Genomic DNA, 21,241 nt, shown 5'->3' on the forward strand with positions numbered 1-21,241 from the left:
ATCTATTAATAGAAAAAACATCTTCAGATTAATTGATTATTCAAATAATTGCTCGTTTCAGCCATATTTATTTGGTTCAGAATCTTATTCTGTGGTTACTGATTTGGGCAATAATTAGGGCTCATGGTTTCTCACCCGAATTAATTCAAAATAGCTTGATATTGTTTCTCGCATTTATTATAAAGGAAGCAATACTCTAAATACATTGTAATTTTAGCTTTAAATTATTGATTTTGCATTTCATTGATATGAATAATGATTGATTGGTCCAGAAGGAAAATAATATCGACACACAAATAAAAAATGCACGTAGTTTGATTTTAATAAATTATGTTTTATTTACATAACAGGGAAAATTGGATCAAACGAAAAAATAAAGCAGATTGTTGACACAAAGACTTGTGGTGTTATCAAGCGAGGGAGGGGGAAGAAATTTTCTAGCAATGATGAAAGTACTGATCAATTAATCCAGCTTTGAGATTAACAACTCATTTAAATGATCAGTAATGATTTTCATAGGGTGTCAGAAATGAAATATTATTTGCCTTTGTACCAAACGGTCTGTTGTGTTATCTTTTCTTGCGTACCGTAGAGGACAAATAGGTCCTAGGGAGGCTAATCTCGCCTCAGCCTTTCAACAGGGACAGACAATACCACAGGCTCTCTCTGCCTTAAGATTCTGCTGTGACCGGACTGCAAGCCCGGAGAGCCCAGTCAGCAATTTTTAGAAGAGCGCAATGAAAGGGTGATCACCAGTTGGTGCTTTGTGGATTTTTTTCGGGTCAGGGAAGCAACTGAGGTCGCGTCGGGAAGAAGCAATACCGAGGCTAACAACTCATTGAAGCCACCTCTGCCGAGCCTGTATCTCACCGACACCAGATCCATTACACATGAAACGAACGACATGGAGTTACAACTCATGTGAAACCTCTACATTTCTGACTCTTGTATTTCAATCATCGTGAAGACCTGGCTCAATCCAAGGTTACCCGATGCTACCATAACAGCCAGCCAGACACTCTTTGAATCACTTTCTTGAAAGGAGAAGCTTATTATTATTATTATTATTAGTAGTAGTAGTAGTAGCAGTGCAAGTATAATGATAATAAAGACCATACATTCAACTGCAATTCTGTGTTCTGTTTTTATTTGTAGGTCTATTGTTGTTATTTACTCTCAGTCGGTAAGGACCTCATCTTGAGGTAAGTTTAACCTTAGGGCTTTTATAGAGGTGCAACGCTACTTAGCGGAGTTTCACTTTTCGCAGGGGGTTTTGATCTCCGTTTATTGTGATAACCAAGGGATTACCGTATTTTATAGAAAAATGAATGACGTTAAATTTATAAACTTACTTTATATACAGCCACATAATGGCACAATTGCATGTTACCCGAAACTTAGCAGTCTTATACATGCAATGTCTCAGGTCCATTGCTGAAAAAAGGAAGATGCCAGCAACGTCCGCTGTGTGCTTCCATGGGTCTGAGCAATCACACAAAGTGTGTGAGCATCACTTGGAAAAGCAGTGAACAACATTAATCCCAAGTGTGGCATTGAAATCATGACCAACATGTTCAAAACCTGACACCAAGTTACATTTTTCCGAGTTTTCGGCAATGCAAATTATTTTTTTTAAATCAAGTCAAGTTAAGTCACATTTCTTTGTATAGCCCTTATTCAGAAGTGCGTTTTTTTCTCTTTTTTCTTTTCATTTAGGTTTTCCTTTTCACTTGAGCTTTACTTTTTGTACTATTTCTTTTTTTTTTCTTTTTTGTCCACTTTTGACCTTTTTTGGTTTTATTTCTTATTGTGTTTCTTTGTTATTTTCTTTTTTCTCTTGTTTTCAAAAGTAATAAGATGCGTTTTGGTCATTTTGACACAGCGTATTTTGCCTTCTTCCTTTGTGCTTCTAACAATCGTTTTCAGTGGCATGACAGACTAAAGGGCCATCTTGTGGGAAAATAATACACACTTGCTGGGCTTCTAAGTATCACCCAGGCGTCCGCAATCGAGACCCCTGCTTTAAGGTCATAATTCACATCATTCCATTCCGCTTTAAGTAGAATATTCCATGTTCCTGGCTATAAATGTAGCAATCTTCACAACCCGCCTCTGAAATGATTCTACTCTGTTGGATCTGGAAAAGAACATAAAGAATGCATGTAGTTTTCATTTATTTTCACCAGCTAATTAATTAGACAAAAAGCTGTTTGATTGTGTCTAAATGCTCATGTACAGCAATAGCCAAATGTTGCACCTTCCATGCATGTGTTGTACTTAACTTTTTCTACGCGGATACACAACCAACATGAAAAAAAAATCTATATTTTGTTTACACAACTGTAGAAACATTACTTTTAAAAGTATTTTAATATTTTTTACTGTCAAAATTGTAAGTTCCTGCCATCATACTTAATAATTGGTTTTGCAATTATCGACTCATCGACATTTTTCGTTCATCAATAGCTAATTTTGGTTCAGAATGACAAACGGCCGGTCGATAATTGCAACTCCAATTTTGATGGTGTTAGATTATCAAAATGTGTCACTATTGCATTTGTTTTTGTATTAGTTTTATCATCTAATCAGCACATCATTACTTTGATAATCACATTATCAACTTAGTTGTTATACAGTGGCTGGCGAAACTATTTGGTCCCCTTGAACTTTGTGACCTTTTGCCAAATTTCACACTTCAAACATAAATATATAAAACTGTAATTTCTTGTGAAGCATCAACAATAAGTGGGAACCAATCATGAAGTGGAACACATTTTTTGGGATATTTCAAACATTTTTGACAAATAAATAACGAAAAAGTGAGTGTGCAAAATTACTTAGCCTTTTTACCTTCAGTGCAGCAAACTCTGTCAAGAAGTTCAGTGAGGAGCTTTGAATGATTCAATGTTGATATAAATGACCAATGATGATAAATGGAATCCACCTGTGTGTAATCAAGTCTCTGTATGAATACACCTGCACTGTGATAGTCTCAGAGGTCTGTTTAAAGTGCAGCGAGCATCATGAACAACGAGGAACACACCAAGCAGGTCTGAGATACTGTTGTGGAGAAGTTTAAAGCTAGATTTGGATACAAAAAGACTTCCCAATCTTTAAACATCCCAAGGAGCACTGTGCAAGCAATAATATTGAAATGGAAAGAGTATCAGACCACTGCAAATCTACCAGGATCAGGCTGTCCCCCTAAACTTTCAGCTCATACAAGGAGAAAACCATTCAGAGATGCAGCCAAGAGGCCCATGATCATTCTGGATGAACTGCAGAGGTCTACAGCAAAGGTGAGAGAATCTGTCCAACAATCAGTCGTGTACTGCACAAATCTGGCATTTATGGAAGAGTGGCAAAAAGGAAGCCATTTCCTAAAAATATTCATAAAAAGTATAGTTTAAAGTTTGCCACAAGCCACCTGGGAGACACACTAAACATGTGGAAGAAGGTGCTCTAGTCGGATGAGACCAAAATCAAACTTTTTGATAACAATGCAATACGTTATGTTCGGCGAAAAACAGCACAGCTCATCACCATCAACACACCATCCCCACAGTCAAACATGGTGGTGGCAGCATCATGGTTTGGGCCTGCTTTTCTCCAGTAGGGACAGGGAAGATGGTTCTAATTGATGGGATGATGATGGAGCCAAATACAGGACATTCTGGAAGAAAACCTGATGGAGTCCGCAAAAGACATGAGACCGGGACGGAGATTTGTCTTCCAATAGGACAATGATCCAAAACATAAAGCAAAAGCTACAATGGAATGGTTCATCAAAAAACATATCAAGGTGTTAGAATGGCCAAGTCAAAGTCCAGACCTCAATCCAATTGAGAATCTGTGGAAAGAAGTGAAAACTGCTGTTAAAAAACGCTTTCCTTTCAACCTCACTGAGCTCAAGCTGTTTTGCAGGGAGGAACGGGCAAAAATATCAGTTTCTCGATTTGCAAAACTGATAAAGAGATACCCAAAGCGACTTGCAGCTGTAATCACAGCAAAAGGTGGTGTTACAAAGTATTGACTCAATGGTGCTGAATAATTTTGCACACCCACTAATTCGTTTTTCCACAAACGCTTTCCAGCCAAAATGGGGTCTGTTGATGTGACACCTTGACTGGAAACTGTAAATAAAACTGTGCCCTTTATATACTGGACCAAAAGTCATCTGGCCCCAGCACAACATCACTCGTGTGTGTTCCAGCCATGATCTTACAATTCAGTGTTGGAACGTTTTAGATGAGGTTTGCATGAGTAGTATTTTATCTTTGATCCATATGTACTCATGAAAATTGCCATAGATGGCTCGCGAGCCACAGGTTCTAGACTCCTGTATTAGCGCTTTGATTTTTAAGTATACCTTATACAGGTTGTCCATGTGGCCTCATACACATGATGATTCATACTAAATGTTCTACCTGCAACACCATGGGGAAATGAAACATAAATGGAGGATTTGGTGGCTTATGTTCCCCTCGAGAGTGTAGTGTGAAAATAGCAAATGTTCTTTATAACCTTGTTTACAGCCTTGTTTATGACGCCTAACCGCCTTTCCCGACATGTTTTGCTTGTCGTTGTCTACTTTTTCCAGTGATTATATCGTTTGTCTCGACCCCTGCGACCTTGCTGAAAGTATCCAGGCGAGGTTCGTTCAACGAAATTGCACACTGCTCCTTTTATCCTTACACTTTCCAGGAAGCTGTGTTGATCCTCAGTTTGCAGATGTTCAGTTGCCACCCAAAGTGTCGTAAAGGGATAAGGTGTGCTGCACCCTCATGATTGCTTAAGAGTCATTTCGAATACAGATATGCATTTGGTGTATTATCACTGTTGAGGAAATACTGGTGTTCCCTCTCAACAGTGTGCGTGCGCAATTGCTCACTGGCCAGACTTTCTCCGCACATACGAGACTCTAGCCAGTGCATAAAAATCAGGGCTCAAAACTACGAATTCAGTAGTAAAATTGCAGAAAAAAATAAATAAATAGAAAAAATAAGAAAGCAAAAAAAGGACTAAAATGAGAAAGAAGCAAAATGCTAAGAAAAAATGGAAAAAAAAGGTAAAAGAGAGAAAAGAAAAAAAAGCAGGAAAAAAATGAGAAAAAGCAAACGCAAATATATATAATGTCAATCTTTTTGCCAACATTGTACTTCCACTAAAAGTGTGATTAAATACAATTCTTTATTGTGCAACTGACTAAGTCATCCCAAGTGTAAGTATTATGTATACTTTTAAAAAAAAATGGAAATCTCATGTAAAAGTTGTTGTAAAAACTACTTGTGTTCCCGATAGTAGGTTAGTCAATTCATTAAAATGTAAAAAAAAAAAAAAAAGTAGCTTTGCTGAAAACTCAGCAAAACGTAACTTGATTTAGGTTTTGGACATGTTTTATAATGATTTGGTTGCCACACTTGGGATTGATGTCGCTCACCATTGTTCTAAGCAATGCTCACAAAATTTGTGTGAACGCTCAGACCTGCGTGTGGAAGCTATCAGGGAACATTGTTGGTAGCCTCCGGTTTCTTTATGAACCTTCGGACATTTATCATTGATTGCCCAGGAGCTCGGACCATAATGATAGCTCCTAAAAGAGAAAGGCAGCAATCTGAATTCTGCCTACAGGAGAGGCTTTGGCCCAATCCCATTTCTCTCACTCGGCCCTGAGAACCCTCCAGTGAGGTCCCTCGATAGAGGAGTGCCCTCCGCGAGCGGAGTGCAAAAAGGAGATGGTTTGGACAAGACTTGCAAGGTTCCACCCCTGTCCAGGAGATGGCGGTAATATTAATTGGCTGTAGACCTCAGTGACGTATTGGTCTACGTCACATGTAAACAACTCGAGTCTCAACCTGTAGAGTGTCAGTTGGAGAGTTCGTGCAACGTTGAAAATGCCCGCTACTGCTGTGTTATTACCGATTGCCTGAAAGCTCTTCATCTTTTCCGTGTCTCCAATCAACGGAGGAGAAATGTGCTATACTGAACTGAAGACAGCTTCGGCGCTATGTAGTGCTGATTCATCTTTACAAGGTACGTACACTCATTAAAAAAATGAACCGTTCGGTCAAATACAGTAAGAGTTAACATACAATGCACGTTCACATAATACCCTAGTTTGTGTAGACATAAATGGCAATCTACTTATTAGTATCTTAATGCCACTTTATGACACATTGTAGGGGTCTTGAATCTGTGACATGACGAAACGTAAACAAACACAAGAACAGTCCACCTGACCCTTAAGCTGACATAATATCGTCACCAAACTTCCCTGTACGACCCAAAAACCTTAGTTCATAAGGAATTTAATTCAAAAGAGTTGTCATTGAATATAAAAAGGTAATTTCAACATTTTTTCATGATGCTTACATCACAGTTACTTTTTCTTTTCTATGCCCACATTTATGTCTAAATTGATTTGTTATCTATTGTGTTCCAGAGTGGCTGTCCCATAAGCGTGGACAGGTTGGACAGGAATGTTCCCATCCTGTGCTTATGGTTGGATGTGGAGTCAGAACTCATTCAGGACTTAAGATTGAGCAAGAAGGTCATGTGGGCCCTGCAGGAGCTGCTAAAGAGGGAACAGGGCCATGGCTGGAGGTCCTGATCTACGTGTACTGGCTGGTCCACGCTCTGTCCTACCGTGTGGTGTCACGGGTCTTCAGGGTTCCCAGGTCCACCGTACAAAGAATTGTCCACAGTTAATATGGAATAAATTGCCCAAAAGCCATATTTTAGGCTCTTTAAGTCAGACCCACATTTGCATTATGTGCTTTTCTGCATTACTATTCAATAAACATCTTCATTTTGAGTAACACCTTGGTGGTTTATTTCATAATGATGTGAGATACTGTGTGTGAACTATGTGACTGTTGGACAGAAAACAACTACAAATCACTCAAGCTTAAATAATATTTTACTTTCAGAAAAACAAACTCACATTGGGCCAAAATACATAATAGTAAATAAATAATGTGTCACAAATTTTAACAAAAATATACCAATACTTCCATGAAGCTGGAAAACACAAACTGGAACTTCATTGAGTTCTTAATTAAAAAAAATATATTTTACTTTTATAAAACAAAGGGAAACATTGCAGAGATGTCACTGTTCTGGAAATTTGTCCACGAGCTTCCCAAAAAGGACGGGAACCGCTCAGTTTTGGCCACAGTTTCTTCGAGCCTTTTCTTCACTCCGGCAGACTCCGCTTTCAAAAAGTCAAGGAGTGTATCGTGCTTCCTTTTTTTTCTGGGTGATTTGGGGTTTGGCGCCCGATTAGAAGGTGCCAACGACGTGCCCGGTGGTGTGGATGGCGTGGTAGCAGTGATGGTGACCAGCTCTTCCACGGGATGTTCTACAGTGGCCTTTAGGTTGGGTGGAAAAAAACAAGAATTACTTAATGCTGATGTATTGTACAAAAACAACTGTGTATAGGATGCTCAACAAGTTGATGTGAGACAGAAAATTATAGGATGTGTTCTGGATAATTATTTGATAGTGAATAGATACACAAAATTGACATGTTATTCTTATGGCTGTATGAGCTTTCTGTTGGCCAGCAACACATATGCTATAGAATTGTCTCCACATTTGGACAACATTTTGAGAAGGTAATTAGTTTACTTAATATTTGTTTACAGAGAAGGCAGTGGACTATGTGATAGTTTGTTTCAACTGTATTTCCACGTGAAATTCGGAGACATTACTCATAATGCATGATGAAAACTAATGCATTCTGATCTCACATGAAAGAATCATATTGTAAATAAAACACGACACCCGAAATTGTGTGCACTAAACAAGCGCTTATGTACAGAACGTTATTCTGACTATGCTCCTTTAGCGACTGACCTTGTAAATGTAAAAGCACGACTCGTTTAAGATAAAAACAGGGATGGGCTGAACCGTGATTTTCTGCACAGTTATCCTACTTTACAGTTTGTAGCGTGAAGATTTTTTTTGCCAGCTCCCTTGGTAGATTAGTGCACTTCGTAAAGTAGCGATTTTGCAATGTTCGTGTTTTAACGCAAATATACAATTTTCTATTGCATTTACGTCTAACTAAGATATCTCAATACATTCTGTTGCAAATACATGCGTGGTTGTGGAAAACTACTTACATTTGTGCGGTTCCTTTTCGGGCATGTTTGTTGATATTGAGAATTCGCAAAGCCTTCTGGGTAGTCACTTCGCTGCCAAGTGAGGTCGGGAGCCCCCTCGGTCTTGAAGTGGTTACGACATGGTTTGAGGGCACTTCTGCCTCGGTCTTGAGAGTATCAGGACACACCCCATTTTCACGTGAACGCGCAAACCGAGTGACTAGGGCACATAGCGAGTGAAAGTGCGAAGAATGGGATTGGGCCTAAATTTGTCTATGTGACAGCCTAATTTTCTAAGACTAGCTGGGCAAAGGGAGGTGGGGATCGCAGGGTCAGCGCTCCATTGACCGCAACAACAGCTTTAAATATTCATACTGTAGCTTTACCTATTGGGAAAAATGTGCAAACATTAGCTGTGTTTGAAAGTTTAAACTTGATTGTGTTTGACATGATCAAGCTCTTGTGTAATTCAGATTCAGATTCAGATATACTTCATTGTCATTCGTGTACATGTGTATACAGAATGAAATGTCGATACATCTGACCCGCACAGTTTCCTTGAGCGTCAGCCGGGATAGATAAGTTTAACCATGTCTTCGTCAGAATTATAGCGCAGCAGTTCGTCATCTCGCGGTTCGATGTTAGTTCCAGTTGTAAATTGTCCAGTTTATTGTCCAGAGAGCGAACGCTGGAGAGGAAAATGGATGGGAGAGGCGTTTTGAAGGGTTTAGCCTTTAGCCTAGCGGTTGGCCCGGCCCGACAACCTCGCTTCCTCCTCCGGTCACACCGCTCTCTTGCCACTCTGCTTCGCTGCTTTGTAGGCCGCTGGTTCTTGTTGACGTAGCAGTCCGAGGCTAAGTAAACACTCCCGAGTGGTCGTAGCACCGAGCGCTTGATTTCTGGATGATCGCATATCCAGCAAAAAAACTGCGATCGTATTTTAATCTGCGGTTTGAGTTGACTTTGTTCGCCGTCAAAACTGAGTCGAAGACTGGGTTTTATGACCGAAGTGTAAAAAACGGTAGCGAGCCGATGTAGCCGCAGCCGAACAGGGCGCCGCCATGACTGTACCACTAATCCATTGAAAATGTTTTTTTTTATACTATATATACATATTGTCGCCAAATTTGGATACTCAATAAATTAAAATTAAGATAAAGAGCCGAGTCTATTCTTTTTAAACTTTGTCTTGAACTTTTGTAGTACTACACATGTTTTTAGATTATTATATCAGAAAAACGGATAAACAAACTTTTTTGGGGTTATTCTGAAGGGTGGCTACACACAACTTTTAGTTAATTATATATATATTTTTTTGATAGTTTAAAATACTTTAATCAAGACATGTGGCTCTGGATGCTTCTACTCCAGACTATGTCCAATGCTTCCTCAGGTCCCCCAAGGTCTGGAATCGGCCGTTCTCCACAATTCCCCACAGAATCAGGTCATCTTTTCTGGTTGTGCAGCATTTTCTGCCACACTTTTTCATTCTCACAGACTTTCCACTGAGGTACCTTGATACAGCACTCTGGGAACAGTCTATTCCCTCAGAGATTTATTTTTGTGTCTTACCCTCTTGCTTGAGGGTGTCAATGGTGGCCTTCTGGACAGTAGACAGGACAGCAGTCTTACCCATGATTGCGGTTTTATAGTAATGCATCAGGATGGGAGTTTTTAACAGCCTTGGGAATCATTTGTAGGTGTGTACAAGTCAGCAGATGATTAGGTCAGTAGCTCGTTTAGAGCACCTTTTCATGGTATGCTAATTTTTTGAGATACAAATTTTCGGTTATCATTACCTCTTTCATGATTGCTGATTGAGCGCAGCTGCGGCGGCTTAATTGGTGCCAACAGCCCGGACAGCTGAATGGTGGACACTCCCTTTTTAAACCCCCGGCTTCCTCTTGGTGGCTGTCAGATCGTTGCGACCTGTGGCCTTCTCGTCCGACTCCGTTTTTTGCTACGTCTTTTCCCTGCCTGATCTTTGTTACCGACCAGTTTCCGGACCTGACTTTGCCCGTTCTGCCCGCCTGTTACCTGACCTGTTTTGCCCCGTTACCTGCCTGCCTCCTGCTACCGACCTCGCTTACGAACTCGACACCGCCTTTGATCTCCAGCTCCAGCCAACGACGTGCTATTCCCGCCTGTCTCCGATCCACCTCGTTTGACACGGAAGTTCCACTTCCGCGTTCCCGCCACCTGCTCTCCGTGTTCTTCGATCTGCGGATCGTGGAAGCAAGCCTTTTTCTCCCTCTTTTACCAATAAAAACTGAGAAAACGAGCGCTATTGGGTCCCGTCTCCGTTCCTGGTGCGTGACAACCTCTATGTCAAAATCATTGACAATAAAACAATAAAAGGCCTAAAATATTCAGTTGGTATGCAATGAGTCTAAAATATACTTAAGTTTTATTTTCATCGTTACACTTTGGAAATAATGAACTTTTAACAATCTGCTATTTTTTTAGAAGGACCTGTATACACAGGACACACACACTCTTCCTTTGCCCAGTTCAGCCTGCACTGAAGGTAAATATGTCTGTATCCTTCTTTGTCACAGTTTTACAAAATAACTTTGCTTGCACTTTGTTTTGAGACCATTATTTAGGACACAGGTGTCAAACAGGCAGCCCGCGGGCCAGATCAGGCCCGCTGAGGGATTGAATCCGGCCCGCGAGACAACACTCAGAGAAGCGCAAGAGAAAAACAAGCTGCAGGTTGAAATATGTCAACTTGATGTTTCCAATGCCAGCTGCCTCTCACAAAGACACTGTACTTGTATTTATTTATCTCTCTCTCTCTCTCTTTTCCACCCCTTTTCTCCCACTCTCTGTCTCTTTGTTGTTCTTTGTCTCTTTATCTCTCTGTGTCTTTTTAACTTATTTTGCTCTAACTTCTTTTTTCCTTTTTTTCTCTTTCTCTCTTCCTACCCTTCGCGCTTTCTTTTCTCTTTTCTCTCCTTCTGTATTTCTATTTCTCTTTGGATTCCTTTCTTCCTCTCCCTTTCTTTCCCCCTCTCTAACGACTTCTCTTCTATCTCTTTTGTTTCTCACGCTCTCTCCCTCTCTCTCTTTCTTTGTCCCACCCTCTCTCCTTTTCCCTCCCTCTTTGTCTCATTTTTTTATCTCTCTTTTTCTTTCTCTTTATTCTACTAGTCCGGCCCCCGACAGAATGTTTGTTCTATCGTGTGGCCCCCGAGTTGAAATGAGTTTGACACCCCTGATTTAGGACAAAAATGCTGTTTTGGTTAATTTTGTCCTAAAACATATGGTGTGGCTCTCTCCCAAACAAAAACTAAATATTATTGCCTTTATGGCTCTCTGGGTCAGCTACAATATACAGTGTTGGGAGTAACGCATTACGATGGAACACGTTTCTGGAACGCAATTGCTTTTTTGGGTAAGCCGCACCAAGTACAGTTTTAAAGAAAAAAGTTTGTACATACATAAGCCGCACCTGACTATAAACCGCATGAGCCCACATTTAAACATGAGATATTTACAAAGAAAGACGGTACACAGAAAGGGTTTTGATAAAAAAACAGTACCTTAACCCCTCAACGTTCCGACAGCCCGCCGGCGGGCTGCTGGGCTTTTGATTATCAAATACGTGTCTGTACGATGTCACAAGTCTTTGAAATACGTCATTCCACAAATCCTCAGAAAGCTTAAAATCTTGGGATTCAAGATATGATGACCGTTTCAAAATATACTCTTCAGAAAAACATCATTGTCAGTCTGAAACGAGAAACCAGAAAACTATAAAGCCAGAGTAACTTACCATTACGTCCCCTGGTCGTCTTCACCTTCTTTGAATGTCTGCAAAAATGGCTTTGTTAAATCAAGGACAATACATAAAATCCAACTGTGTAAAATATGTATTCAAAAACACATGATAATGCGCCAAAAGATGAATAGGAATCCGCCTTAAACATTTCTACCTCGTTGGACGTTGCTTCTGGTGATCCGTTTATTTCGGCACATTGTTTTTGTTTACAAATGAACAGACTCATTAAATGATTCCCAATATGGTAGTTTGCACTCCCCTTTCGATTGAAACCTTTTCCATGCTAGTTTTATTCATGCTCAAAGCATGAAGTTACATTAAAAGCGCCTTTCTCGACACATATATTCCACCTGTCTCACTCTTACTTTTAATGCCCCCCCCCCCACCGTTAAAGCCGTTAGATAAAAAAGCATAAATTAGCCGCATCACTTCATAAGCAGCAGGGTTGAAAGCTTGTGGCAAGTCACGGCTTTTAGTCCGAAATTTACGGTAAATAGTTACGGTGGGGCCGTCTCAAGCACGTGATCTCTCCCTGCTAATATTCTGATATTCTCTCTAACGTATTTACTCATTAGGGTTGTACGATTTTGAAAAAAATAAATCTAAATGCAATTTTTGATACCTGCATTGCAATTTAAATGGAATTTTTGATTTTAAAGGAGAAGTACATTTCTCTACAAGTTTTCCTTTTCCTGAAAACTTAATGATAGTGACATGCAAACTTACCTTGAGACGGCATCATTACCAACTAAGAGTATACGATTGTAACAAAATAACAACTATAGAACAACAAATAAAAACAGAATTGCAGTTGAATAAATGGTCTATGTTATCATTTCACAAAAGTATAATAATATTGAAGGCTTCTCCTTTCAGAGTAAGAAAGCAATTTTAAGAGCAGCTGGATCGCTACATGCTAGCATCTGGTAACCGCGACTTCAGCCGGATCTGCACGATGATTAAAATACAAGAGTCAGTAATTTAGCGGTTTCCCACGAGTTGTAGCTCAAGGTCATTCGTTTCATGGTTAATGGATCAGCTTTTGCAGGAGAAAGGTCACTGATCTGCATTTACATAACATTTTTTTAGTCACTGAAGACCTCCCAAAGCGCTTTACAATGTCCTTCACACTTACCCATTCACACACACACACACTGATAACGACTACAGCCATGCAAGGCACCTGCATGCGTATTGGGGCATTAGGGGTCCAGTGTCTTGCCCAAGGACAGTTTGAAATTTAACTGGGAGGAGCCGGGAATCAAACCTGCAACCTTTCAGTCCCTAGACGAGCGCTCTGCCTGAGAGGTGTCTTAAAAGAGTTGTTAGACCAGCCGTAGCAGGCCGGACCTTTCTCTCACGAAGCCGCCTCAGTCAATTCCCAAATGCGATAACAATCCACTGGTGATCACCATTTATTTGCACTCTTCTGACTTTCCTCTGAGTATGATTTAATTTATTTTCAATTTAACAAGCTGCTAAAGCTAGTAGCTGTCGCATTACGTCAAGTCTTGGTTGGCAATTGTGCAAAACGCACGTTGTTTGACTGACAGAATATACCAGCGTATCACAATCATGAACACACAGCTTGCAAAATTTACCTTGCCTTCATTGACTAGTCTTGTTGAAAGTTGCCTCTGATTAATAACTGTGATAATTCTGGACGGCCAAGCACTCAATCATGGAACTACAAATCCTTGAAAAATATTTGGTGTCTTGTGATTACACAATTGCAACACGATTATATTTTTAATCATGCACATCCAAGCGGTATTTACAGAAAATAAAACAAAATACTGAAATCAGGGGGCGGTTTATATCTGCATATTTGGTTGTGTCATCAGTAGGCATCGCGCGCGAGGTGTGGCTTATACAGGAACAACAAAATCAATGGGGCGAAATTGAGCACATAATATGTGGTAAAAGGGCACTAAATTTTGATGGTTTTTTAGGGTCTGACCTACCTCATACCACCATAGATTCTCAACTGGTCTTTTAAACTGGGCACAGGCGTGTCCAATAATCACACTCCTGTGCCCAATTATCCTGAACCTTTGAATGTACATTTTTGTTCAGCAAACTTTGTCAGGTCATTTTGAGTTTTTCTGTCATCCTCTTTGTCATTTGATTCCACCACCATGCCAGGTTTGTTTGTTTGTTTGTCTGTTTCTTTGTTACTCAGCTCATTGCAGTTTCTAATTTGAACGTTGTCAAGTTTGTTTTTTGTTTCTGTTTTTTTTTTTGTAGGGCATTTTGTTAGTTGTTTAATGCCTACTTGTTTGTTTGGAACTTTGGTCATGATTTTGTTAATAAATGCTGTCCTGTTTTTGAGAACCTCTTCGTGCAGTGCATGCCTCCCCCACATGGGTCCATCAACAACACTACCACCAAATCGTAACAGTTTTAATTCGTACAAATATTTTTGCGATAATCTATGCCTGGAGGAAAAGGATAATGTCTTGGACATTTCCCAGAAATGGAGAAGGAAATATTTGAGTGATTTGAAGTTAAAAGACAAAATTGACATGGAGTGTATCGGCTGTGTTAGTTTGCAAGCTCTGAAGATTGCACAAGACAAGAAATATGAAGGGTCCACTGCTTCCACAGGTTGTCGACATGTTTTTATTCTATTTATTTTGTTATAGGGCTAATTTTAGGCCGTTTTAGGGGGGTCGTGTTCAAAGTTGGTGTATACAGTAATTTGTGACTAGATAGTTACTTACAGGGTAACACGCTTCTTTTGGGTGTCATCAATGGATTACTTCTATCCTATGGACATGGGTTTTAGCGTACGAAAATGCGTTTATTCAAGGAATCAATTTCCTTGCCCTGAAGAATTCTCGTGCCGGCGTGATGAAGGGGTCTATCATGGAAGAAGAGCCGGAGCTAGCTAAGCGGCTAGCGGCGTTATAAGTCTTCGGTACCATCCGCAATCATGGTAAATGCGAACTCACGACCAAATAAGATCATCGAGTGCTGGTGGAAAACATCGAAGTGCACAGGGAGCGCAGTTGCTGTGTTTTGCGGAAACGTGGCTCACGTTTAGCATTCCGGACGCTAACGTGTAGCCACCCGAAGCTACCCGGAGCTATACGGCTTCAACGCTACTATACAGAGACACGAAAGCCGGGGAGAATCGGAGAGGAGGCGGACTTGCTAACACGAGGTGGTGTATCCCTGGATTTTCACAAAGAAAAGGTTTCCATTTGCCGCAGGGATGTCGAAATTTTGGACTAGCGTGATGTCATCCACTCCGCTACAAGCACCCCTAGGGCATCATGTTAATCTGTAAATAAACAACGGGGAAGACTGCTAAGTGTGAATTTCCCTACGGGGATGAATAAAGTATCTATCTATCTATCTAATCTGGTGGGTAATACAATTACCTTTTTAAATGACGTAACTAGCAACCGTGACTAATCACTCTTTTTTTAGTAAGAGCGCCCAATACTGTATATACCGGGTAATTGTGTACTATATAATGTGCTGCATTCTGGGATAAACATAATTGTGTCAACTTTAGCATGCAGGTTCAGCTAAATATATAAGAATATACTAAAAAGTAAAGCACATTTTGATTGTTGAAACAGCCAACGCGGTACATATTTTGGGGACAAATATCACTTTCTGAATGGAAATGTTCAACGAATATGCACATTACATAAGTTTCACTTCATTAAATCGGGGGAAAAAATCAATATCTAATTGTTATTCACCAGCAATATCAGTTTCTTTATGTTATATGGGAGGAAATACGTACGTGTAATTTGAGTTCGACTATTTAGCAGCCACAATATTTCAATCAGCTTTATACGAAATTTCTGGAATTTCATCAACTATCGTATGATTTATTATCAATCCCACAGCGTGGACAGAAACGATATCTGGTGAGATTGGGCGCATTGAGATAACAAAGCTGACCAGAGAACCTGCGGAAATGAGCATGCACACATGAATTATATCAAGATTTAGCTGTCTGCACAGTGCACAGTGCAGCACATTGGCGCCGCTGGTCAATACAGTGATGCTCAAGACTCCACAGTGCATTCTAGCGGCTGATCTATAGAAGTACGTAACTTGTTGAAAGATTGTTTTCTTTATATGTGGTATTGTGTAATTATTGTGTTTACAATATGTGTTTAAAATAAGCTAAACAACACTCAAATTAAAAGTATGCAAAAATACTTTAGTAAACCGAAAATGATTGATGGATGTATCTAGCGCATGCGTACTGACAACACGGAAGTGGTACGCGAGGAGAACCCTGATAATTATAATCCAATCATTTACATGTTAACATCGACTTTGTTTTGTTATTTGAGTGCCAGTAATCCACCATATTATTGCTTATTGTGTTGTTGATGTAATAGAAATTAACTGGCAGTATTAGGCAAGCGGTGTGGAACAAACTAAAGATGCCAGCTCGTAGCGTTCTGAACGGTGCTCCAGCCAGTAAAGTGAAGTATTCGAGATTAGCAACTCATGACGATGGGTACATTGATTTGCAGGTAAAACGACAATGATATATTGTTATATTTATAGACATGCACACACCGTCGTGCCTGGGTTCTTATGAGTCAGGCGTCAATGTCTTGATTTAAAAATTGTTAATGTTTTGTATTTCCTGTACAGTGCATAGTTTATAAAAAATATTTTCGGTTCAGGTTTCAAATTGGGTATGATACGAATTGCAAAATGTACTGTTGACTCACTAATCTTGTTGCATACAATTCTTCACCACGTTGATATCAATGACAAAAATGACAATTCAATTATCTCATCTCATTAGCTACACCGCTTATCCTCAGTAGGGTCGTGGGGGTGCTGGAGCCCATCCCAGCAATCATCGGGCAGTGGGCAGGGGACACCCTGAACTGGTTGCCAGCCAATCGCAGGGCACACAGGGACAGACAACTCGCTCGCTCAATCACACCTAGGGACAATTTGGACCGGCCAATGCACCTGAAATGCATGTCTTTGGAATGTGGGAGGAAACAGGAGTGCCCAGAGGAAACCCACGCAAGCACGGGGAGAACATACAAACTCCGCACAGGTAGGCTGGTAGCTGGATTTGAACCCACACAGGAGGTTCCCAAGACCTTAGAACTGTGCCGCACACGCGCTAACCACTGCGCCGCAGTGCTCATTTCAATTGTATATATATATATAACACTTTACCATTTCAATTTAAAGGAGAGGTATGTAAAGATTTGGTATGGATGAAAACACATTTTCCTATGTACAGTATGAATTATTTGAAATCCAAATTGCATTTGCCTTCCCAACATGTGGTAGGCTTTACACTTAATTTCTAACTCTTATGAAGTAGCTACTCTACACATATTTGAATTAGGCTACTTAAACATCAAAATCATCCTAAGCAAAGCACTGGTCGCTGCAATTTTGTTCATGATAACGTCATTGTCTATAGACATGAGAATTTCCTTTTCATTCTACATCAGTGTGAAGGCTTTTAAAAGTTCCTGACACAGTGAACTTCTTAGCCTAGTTTTCACACATTCTAAAGCAAAGAAGCTCTGCTTACATGTAACCCGAGGACACAAAAGGGTCAACAGGAACTTGTATGCCAGCCCACTGTTATGGGAGGCACGAAAGGGCGCGGGTGCCCCTTGTTGCGGCCACTGTTGTGCCTTAATCTGACTCCCCTTAGCGTGAACTGTGCTTTTCAGCGCTGCGATGTTGGCGAAGTTTGCATATGTCTTCATGATCGTATAATATGCACTAAAATTACTTTTTTTTTTAATCACGCCAATCAATATGCCCTAATAAACACATTATAAAGCCCAGGATCGCGACACATGTTCTGTCTGAAGCAAAGTGCCCGTACACGCAGAGGGGAGTCGAACTTAGAAACAACACAGACAAGCATACAAGTGTGCATATTTGAAAATACAGCGGAAGAAAAGCGGTTGTGGATCATTTAAGTATTCTTTCCAAAGTAAAACACACTGTTTAAATCTTGGAGTTCGTTTTTCAGCTTCCTCCACTTGCGAACCTTTGATTCATTTATCTTCAATTCTCTCATCGATGCTCATCACACCATGGTGGAAAAAACACAAAGCATTCTATCAATTCGTTTTATCTTTTTCTCTTTCAATCTCTATGTATTTATCTTTTTCCATCTATGGCTTTCTATTCCTCTCCTTATTTCTCCCTTTCTTTCTACTGTGTTCTCTCGCACTATTGTGCTCTCCTTTTTCAGTTTTTCTGTCATACAGTCTCTTTCTTACTCTTCCCCTTTTCTCTTGCTCTTTTCATCTCTCTCTCTTTCCTTCTCTCTCTCTTTTTCTCCCTCTCTTTCTCTTAAATCTACTAGTCCTGCCCCGTGAGAGTTTTTTTTTCTAGCAGCTGGCCCCTAGCTAAAATGAGTTGGACATCCCTGCTGTAAAGTGATAACATCTTAAGAGGCAGGGTTGCTGTATCCTAGGGGTTTACTTTATTAAAATGTGATTATAAGGCAGCTAATTTGCAATGATAACAGATACCAGTACCTTTAAAATACTTACATTGGCACTAGGGCTGCACGATTTTGAAAAAAAATTAAAAAATTAATTGCAATTTTTAAGACCAGTATTGCGATTTTGATGCAATTTTCAATTTTTTTTCTTAAGTACAGTACATTTTCTGTGATCATTTTGTTTTTCTTATCGTTCGGCTGTCGGACAGGTGGGTCACCTCTTCAAAAAGCGCCATTTAGAGAAACTTAGGATAGCAGGGCTACCTACCGACCCATACCTTCTTCCTCCTGTCATGTTCCCAAGTCTCATCGAATTGTCCAGTCTACCGGACTTTGGCCCACACAATCTATACCATTATACTGTAAATGGAGATTTACCTGTGTAATATTGTACCACAAGTAAGGAAGCAAGTGCGTGCGTCTCACTCAGCACTCTCTTCTCCATCACACACAAATACAGTACAGTGAGTTATGTCAAACAACCTTGATGTAGATACCCATATACCATAAGTCTGGCCCAGGGGCCAGTTACGGCCCGTGATAATAATTTACTGTTCCGTGGCCTCTGTCATAGAGTTAATCATCTGTGGCCCGCCAGTAATGTTGAGGGCCGCCGCTACCAGGACAATTGGAAACGGGAGTATTTTTTTCTCAGAAATCTAGAACAACTGCGTCTGCCTAATTTTCAGAGAGACCGTGGGTGTTTTCAAAGAATATAAGTCAAGAGAAACTACCTGACAAAACTGACTACAAAATGCTAGTTGTAAACTAACTCTGTGAAAAGGTGAAGCAACTGGAAGCTGTTAACAAGAAAATGTTGTTTTGATTAGTGCTGGATTCCTTCCTTTGAAGGTACTGTGAAAAAAAAGAAAAATTGGCATTGAAAGTTCTTGAAGAGTGTTTGAATTTGGCCATGAAAAGGGTGTATGAAGCCTGTCTGTAGTGGTTATTGATATTCGTTTTAACTCAACTGCTTGTTCAACTGCCAGGTGCATTTGCCGTTTGTCATGACGCACATACTTCCGGGGAATGCAATGTTAAACTGGTTACAATACTCCTGTGAGAATAAACATACAACCCTACTTTACTTTTTTTTATTTTACCTGCTTCAAAATGACGTGTGAAAAGTCAAAAAGTAAGAAAAGTCCAATAAATTGAATGTTCTTGCATTACAGTTCAAAAGAAGTCCGCCTAAAGTCCCATACAAAGCCATAGCGCTCGCCACGGTCCTGTTCCTAATCGGCACTCTGTTAATCATCATTGGTTCTCTCCTTCAAGTTGGATACTTTGGAGTCACTGTGAGTAATTAGTTTTTGTAGTCTGCAATATGACTTTTAAAATTTGTCACATAGACTGATATGTTTTCTGTGTCTTTAAGGACTCTGACCGCACCATTCCTGTTCTTGTCATTGGAGTTCTTGTTTTCCTTCCTGGATTTTACCACCTGCGAATAGCCTTTTACGCATCGAAGGGATACCCAGGATACTCCTATGACGATATCCCAGACTTTGACGACTAAATGATTTGTTATTAGAAACATAATTAAAGATGGGGTGCGGCATTTTAAAACTCACGGCTTTCATGACGTTAAGCCAGAAGATGGCTCAAGAGTAACACATAATGTGTGTGCATTTCTCAGACACGCTCAGATAAACTCTTCTTTTTTCATCCTTTTAGGGGTTTGTTTCGCCCAAATAGGCCTGATAATAGTAAGATAAAAGCAGATGGGCACGATGGAAAATAAAGAAGAATGGCTCCTAGAACTCAGTTTGAGATTGTTGACATACTTCTAGAGAAAATATTTAACTTTCAATTTCTTGAGAGCACCTTAAACTACGCACCCCATCTTTAAGTCCTCGTATATCCCTCTGTGAAGGAAATAATTTTTGTGCTTTGACTGTTGCCTGGTTTTAATTTCATTCTAATAGTTTGGTCGCTCATTAAAGCATCCAGCAACAATATAGGATTTATTCCTGATTGATTCAAATTATTGTAGCAAACAACCCTTTTTTTTTTTACATTAAAATCCTTTTTAATGACACAATATGGCAGGGCGTGCAATGGAGCAAAGTCAAACAAAATATATAATGATGTAATCTGGTTTGGGAATGTCTAATCATAATTTTGTAGCACAACCAACTACTTGATTCTGTACTGTATTTACGGCTTTACTGACATCCATATAAAGTTGTATGTTGTAAGATGCAAGTTAGCACTAGTGGAAAATACAAAAAAATATACCGTATTTTCGTCGCCTACGCTCCCACCGATGTCGCTGATGAGGATGCGAAGGACGCGTTCTTTGACCAACTCCACCAGGCTGTCGACCAAGCCCCACCACATGACGTCACCATCATCCTCACTGATGCCAACGCCACTCTATCCAGCAATGATCGGTCCCCCGGCTCACCTGTCGGCCCCACCTTCGTTGACAGCACAACAAACGACAATGGCAACCGTCTCCTCCTCTGCCACCAAAACAACCTCTGTGTTGCTGACACCTGGTTTCCCCGGAAACGCATCCATCACTGGACGTGGTACAGCCCAGATGGCAGAACCAGGAAGGCATTGGACCACATCCTGATATCACGACGCTGGAAGTCGTTTGTAACCAACTGCCGGGTGTTCAGAGGAGCACAGCTTGGCAACACAGACCATCGTCTGCTGGTGGCCCAGCTCAAGCTAAAGCTCCGAGCCAACCAGCACAAGACTCTGCCTCGCCCAGACTCCTCCCGACTCAGCGACCCAAACATCGCCAGAGACTTCAGTTGCTCCATCCGCCGCACTCTCGATGCCCTGGCTCCTGACAAGCTGACATACTGGGCGGCCTTCAAGGAAAGTGTCCTCCAGTCTGCTCACAATGTCCTCGAACGC

At 40.4% G+C, this 21,241-nt stretch overlaps 1 protein-coding gene and 1 long non-coding RNA gene across 3 annotated transcripts in view; both read left to right on the plus strand.

Annotated features, from left to right (window-relative positions):
• Positions 1–5,644: 5,644 nt before the first annotated feature.
• LOC148364968 (uncharacterized) overlaps positions 5,645–21,241 on the plus strand; it is a 253,508-nt gene continuing 237,911 nt past the window's right edge. The window contains exons 1-3 of one of the 2 annotated variants that reach the window (XR_015850403.1): positions 5,645–5,784; positions 5,862–6,033; positions 6,443–6,468. This is a non-coding gene — a long non-coding RNA (uncharacterized LOC148364968). Of the gene's footprint in view, positions 5,785–5,861; positions 6,034–6,442; positions 6,819–21,241 lie in introns of those variants that run through there. The other variant, XR_015850402.1, reaches the window with a different exon arrangement.
• Positions 16,131–20,326, plus strand: tmem230b (transmembrane protein 230b). The gene is made up of 3 exons (XM_088335329.1): positions 16,131–16,397; positions 19,543–19,665; positions 19,746–20,326. Exons 1-3 carry the CDS (start codon positions 16,305–16,307, stop codon positions 19,884–19,886), a joined length of 357 nt encoding a protein of 118 aa, XP_088191455.1. The 5' UTR covers positions 16,131–16,304; the 3' UTR covers positions 19,887–20,326.

This window comes from Urocampus carinirostris, chromosome 5 (assembly GCF_059441175.1).
Source record: "Urocampus carinirostris isolate Australia breed hairy pipefish chromosome 5, RoL_Ucar_1.0, whole genome shotgun sequence".
In the NCBI taxonomy this organism is placed as follows: domain Eukaryota; kingdom Metazoa; phylum Chordata; class Actinopteri; order Syngnathiformes; family Syngnathidae; genus Urocampus; species Urocampus carinirostris.